Below are 5948 nucleotides of genomic sequence, written 5' to 3' on the forward strand. Positions count from 1 at the left end.
AACAAATTCTTTTACCATACAACCAAGAAAAGATGCATACTTCACCGAATTATCTCCAATTGGTTGTCCGAACTCATTACGCTCTAGCACTTTGGGATTTTGTTGGCCACTAACCAACATCAACTTTGATGGACCTCGTCCCTTTTTCCCATCAATTTTACTGTCATCAACCGACTCTTTACCATGCAAAGGTTGTGAAGAATCAGAGGCAGTGTTAGAGTCCATTCTCGATAGTTGATTAACAATTTTTTCCTACAAAATAGCATAAAGAGATGTTGAAATGCATAAGTGTACTTATTAAAATAAACCAAGAATTAAAAAAGGATTACAATATATCACCTGAACTTCAACTATAGATTCTCTAGTGCGTTTTTTGCCCATTTTTTTCATCATTTGAATGCTAAATAATGACCTGATAAAATATGTAATATGACATGATGCACCACTGAAATATTGTAAACTAGAACAAAAATATATTGCAAAAGTAAATAAAGAGTAGTGGAGTTTGAAAAGAACATTTATTTGTTGAAATAAATAACTATAAATCTACATCTGAAAAGTTCAGTCATGGGATATCAATAACATCAATTCCCTCACACTCATTTCTGGAATATGGTTCTTTCTCAGTAATGTTAATCTCAAGTCTAGACACATCAAGAGGTTTTGATGATGTATATGCATCCTCTTCAAGCAAATCCATGTTATGAATACCTCGAGGTGGTGCTTTTAGCAACACATACCAATTTGATTCATCATTTTCCCTAGAATAGAAAACTTGCTTTGCTTGTGATGCTAAAATGAAAGGATCATTTTCAAAAGTCCTTAGTCCTTGGTGTAAGTTGACAAGTGTAAAACCATCATCCATTTTGATACCAGTTCCAGGATTAGCCCAATCACACCTAAAAACAGGTACTTTGAAAAAATAATAGTCTAGTAACACAATATCTCGTATAACCCCATAGTACGATTGTCTTCCTACTGTATGTGAATCAGTAGAACTAGATTGCCAAATAGTATCAGCTTCAACTGAAACACCAGTATCTTGTGTCGACCTTCCAACATCAATTGTGTGGAACCGATGTCCATTTATAATATAACCTGTATATGATATAACATGCTTTCTTGGACCATGTGCTAGCCATTGAATCCGATCTGAAGAGTTATCAAGAACATGTTTTGATAACCATTGAGCAAATGTTTCCATATGTCGTTTTTGTAACAGTGTTTCATTACTTGAGAAACGACGATCTGTTTGTTTAAGCTCCTCAATGTGCATCCTATTTAAAATCATTGAAAAGTGATTGTTAAAATATATGAATCATGCAATACACCAAGAATATTACGGTTGCAATTTAATACTCACTGTATGTAAGGATCAATTTCTGCAGTATTGAACAACACATATCGATGTGCTGCTTGTAACAAATGTTCTTCTAAAATAATTTCTTTTCCTTGAGAAATGGGGCGACCTTCCACTACTCCATTTTCCAAATCGTCATTCCGATTAGATCGGAGACCAATACAAGCAGCTTTTTTTATATAAGCACTACAAAATCGCATTCGTTCTTCTGCAAGGTAACACTCAGCTATGCAACCCTCTGGCCTTGCTCGGTTCTTCACATAGCCTTTAAGCATTTTCATAAATCTAAATAATTAAAAATCACATGAAATAAATGTTGATAGAAAAATCTAAGTTGTTGTATGATATTAAAGTAGTAAAAAGATAGATTATTATCTATTACCTTTCAAATGGATACATCCAGGGGAATTGAACTGGCCCACACAGGCGAGCCTCTCTTGCTAAATGAATTGTCAAATGAACAGAGATGGTAAAGAAAGCTGGTGGAAAGTACCTCTCCAACATGCATAAAGTTTCAGCAATATTCTCTTCGAGTTGTTCTAGACGGTTCCTATCTAACACTCTTTGACATAACTCATTGTAAAATGCACAAAGCAAAAATATAGCATTACGTGGACCTTTTGGTAAAAGACTTCTCAATGCTACTGAAAGCAATTGTTGCATAAGAACATGACAATCATGAGATTTCAACCCAATAAGCTTTCGTTCTTCTAAAGAAACACAGTTACCAATATTTGAGCTATAACCATCAGGTAACTTTATTTTCTTCAACCTAGAACAAAATACGTCCATTTCTTTTTTAGACAATGTGTAAGGTGCAGCCGGCAAGTGATACATGTTTTCTCCTTTTTCTTGAGGATGTAATTCTTTTCTAATATTTAAGTGCCTCAAATCTTTGCGAGCGTTAACACCATCTTTTGATTTTTTCTTTAAGTTTAACATTGTACCTATGATATTCTCGCAAACATTCTTTTCAACATGCATAACATCTAAGTTATGACGTAGCAGGAGCCCCTACAAGTTTAACCATCAACACATTTCATATATTAGTTCAAGATTCAAAATAAATTGTGCATAAAATATAAAAAATTTATAAAATACAATTAATAGAGTGCAAAATAACTTACACTCCAGTATGGCAAATTGAAAAATATTGACTTCTTCTTCCACATTTGAACTGGTTTTTGAACTTTTTTTGAACCATCACGCTCCTTCCTCTTTTTCTTTGTATTATTGATATCTTTACCCATTTTCTTTTTACCCCAGTCATTTTCAATGTCTTTCAATACATTAAGAATTTCTAATCCATTCAGAGGCCTAGGTTTTCCTTTTGTCTCTTTATTCCCATCAAACCACTTCTTCTTCTGACGGAATGGATGATTAGGAGCAAGAAATCTCCTATGCCCTAAATATGCAAACTTTCTACTATACTTAAGCCACATAGAAGATATGCCTTCACCACATATTGGACAACCAAGTTTCCCTTTTGTGGCACATCCAGCTAAGTTTCCATAAGCTGGAAAATCATTGATTGTCCACATCAAAATAGCTTTCATATTGAACACTGACTTGCTAAATGCATCATACGTCTCCACACCAATGTCCCATAACTCCTTCAAATCCTCCACTAGGGGTTCCAAGTATACATCTATATCATTTCCTGGTTGCTTCGGGCCTGGAATCAATAATGTCAACATAAGATTTTCCTTCGCCATGCACATCAACGGAGGAAGGTTGTAATTTACTAAAATAACTGGCCAACAACTATATCTAGAACTAAGATCACCAAAAGGGTTGAATCCATCTGTTGCAAGACCAAGCCGGAGATTTCTAGGATCTGATGCAAAAGCTGGCCACTTATGATTTATCGTATCCCAAGCTATTGAATCAACTGGATGACGCATCATATGATCATGACTTTTATGGTTGGAATGCCAAATCAAGTCTTCAGCCTTTTGTTCTGATTTAAACATCCTTTTCAATCTTGGTATCACAGGAAAATACCGTAGCACCTTTTCAGGAACTCCTTTACAAACTTTGGTGGTGACTTTGTCTACCTTCCATCTTGAAGAACCACACTTTGGACATGAGTCCAAATCTTTAAGCTCCTTTCTAAATAGACAACAGTCATTTGGGCATGCATGAATCTTCTCATATCCTAAATCAAATGGTTTTAACAACTTTCTCATTGAGTAAACATCCTTTGGAAGTGTGTTTTTTTCTGGAAGCATGTCACCTAAGATCTTAAGGAGCTCATTGAAACTATTGTCAGTGTGACCATTTGTAGACTTGAAATTGTATAATGTAACGATTGCTGACAACTTCGTGTAAGTTGTACAACCAGGGAAGAGAGGAGTTTCTGCATCTACTAATAAATCAGCAAATTCATAATCTCTTGCCTCAGACATAGTGTGGTCAACGCTTTCATCAGAGGCAAAGGCATCTTTATATAAGTTATATGCCTCTCTAGTTTCATCCTCCTCTTCCTGAACTCCTCTTGAACTACTTTGACCTTGAAAATTTGGAGTATAAGTTTCACCATGGAAGACCCAAATTGTGTAAGAAGGATTGAATCCGTTAATAATTAAGTGATCGTACACTTGGTCAAATTTCATATACTTCTTATTTTTGCAATGTTTGCAAGGACATAAGATTACTTCACGTGTTTTGGCATAGTTTCGAGCTTGTGTAAGAAATTTTTGAACCCCTTCTTCATACTCGGGTACAAGCCTTGAAGGAAGATGGATCCATTCCTTATCCATTTTGTAAAAAATGGTCCTTGATACTAATAAAATAATCTGAAAAAATAAATAAAAGGAAATTATCCTATTTTTATAAATAATTTTAGTGTTATGATATTTAATCCATCAAATTTTAGGAAAAGATAGACTTATAAAAAAATGATATACAATAGAACAAAAAAATTATATCTGAGTATTATCAACTTACATATATTACTCAACTCAAAAACATAAATAAAAGTATCAGCAACCTAGTAAATAAATTTTATACTAAATCAACCAATTGTGTTCAACTTCCAAAGGTTGTAAATCAAAGTATAAATTCACATCCAATATCTTAATTATGTTTATGAATACATAAAAAAGATAACATAACACCTATTTTTCATGAACATTGAAAAAATAACATATGGATGTTTGAAATCAATCTCAAAACAATAACTATACAAATATTTAAAATCTAAAAATGATCACCACCGAGCACAATAGACAAATTTGTATGAATAATAGACCTTTTAGAATCAAATCCAAGAGAATTAACAACATAATCGTTGTCTGGTTAATAGACAAATCCAAGAGAATTAACAACATGATCATTGTATGAATAATAAACCTTTTAGAATCTAAAGTAATTAATAGACAAATCCAAGAGAATTAACACCACCGAGCACAATAGAGTTGAAACAAGATATTGGATGAATAAAGAATGTGTATGAATAAAAAATTTGATTACATCTTTTAGAATCAAATCAAGTAAAAGCTAAAATGAACTAAAGCAGTAGTTACATTTTCAAAGTTACAAAGTAGCAAAAAACAAAATATGAAAAGAAAAGCATAGCTTAAGTCTGCTTAGTAACATTTGAGCATTAAAAAGTTTAGAAGTTCTATGAGAGTGAGCTTCACGTGCCACAATGTCTACCATAAAATTGCCTTCTCTAAATATATGAGAAATGTAGCAAAGATGAGTATCAAGCAGCATGCAAATCTATACTTAAATAAATTCATGAACCACAAATCTTAAGTCAAGATTGGGATGAAGCAATGAGTTTGTATAGCCTAAACACATATTGAGTAAATCTAACTTGCATTGTTATGAATTGGCATTGTTTTTGTAACTAGCCGGTTAAAATGGAACTAGTCTAATCTGGTAAAAATCTGGATTGGACCAGTTCTGCATTAATGAAAATCGGACCAATTCAAACCAGTAGTTACATGCCTAGTAAGGGAAATTAAAATTGAATGGCAAACAAATGGACTCCAAGGCTAATGTTTCTTCTCTAACTCCCTCTTATGGCTCATCAGCCTCTTTCTGTGAAGTATCCATATCTGGAAATCCCTAAATGACTTGTTTTCTTTGAAGCTTATAAAAACGTTCATATTTTCTATAGAGTTCAAAAATATTGAGGCTTCATAGGGTCTCCAGCTATGGAGTGTTATTATTTCAAGAAACCCTAGAAGGAAAATAAGAATGAAAGAATTCTGAAACAGGGGGTTTACATGAGATGAGAAGCGCAGTATAAATCTGAAACCATGACACAAATCTCCTTGCTAGAAAAAGGAAAATAAGAACAAAGAATGCTTTAGATGTAGAGAAATCTACCGCCGCTGGAGAGAATAGCAAGAAATCTGTTGTCGCTGAAGGAGAGAACAAGAGCGCGAGAAATCTGTCGCTGCTGGAGGGGAGAACAAAGATGAGCGCAAGAAATTTGTTGCCGCCGAAGGAGAGAACAAGAGCGGCAGAAACCTGTTGCTGCTGAAGGAGAGAACAAGCACGAGAAATCTTCGCTGCTGAAGGGGAGAAAAAAGGCGTGCACGAAGAGAAAAAGAATCGGCGCTAAGAGGATGGC

General features: G+C 34.1%; 1 protein-coding gene across 1 annotated transcript; it reads right to left on the reverse strand.

The window, feature by feature from the left end:
• Positions 1-565: 565 nt before the first annotated feature.
• LOC122019335 lies at positions 566-3768 on the reverse strand. Its single transcript, XM_042576812.1, has 5 exons — positions 2488-3768; positions 2247-2374; positions 1743-2132; positions 1364-1645; positions 566-1277 (listed from the first exon to the last, which is right to left on the reverse strand). Exons 1-5 carry the CDS (start codon positions 3766-3768, stop codon positions 566-568), a joined length of 2793 nt encoding a protein of 930 aa, XP_042432746.1.
• Between the last annotated feature and the right edge of the window lie 2180 nt (positions 3769-5948).

The sequence above is a fragment of the Zingiber officinale genome, chromosome 9A, assembly GCF_018446385.1.
Source record: "Zingiber officinale cultivar Zhangliang chromosome 9A, Zo_v1.1, whole genome shotgun sequence".
In the NCBI taxonomy this organism is placed as follows: Eukaryota; Viridiplantae; Streptophyta; class Magnoliopsida; order Zingiberales; family Zingiberaceae; genus Zingiber; species Zingiber officinale.

Coding starts and splice junctions, on each gene's coding strand:
- LOC122019335 (XM_042576812.1), bottom strand. CDS start 3,768: ATGTCTGAGGCAAGAGATTATGAATTTGCTGATTTATTAGTAGATGCA. Junction 2,133..2,246: donor AACGCTCGCAAAGATTTGAG/GCACTTAAATAT, acceptor ATTTTGTTCTAG/GTTGAAGAAAATAAAGTTAC. Junction 1,646..1,742: donor TGGATGTATCCATTTGAAAG/GTAATAGATAAT, acceptor TTAATTATTTAG/ATTTATGAAAATGCTTAAAG.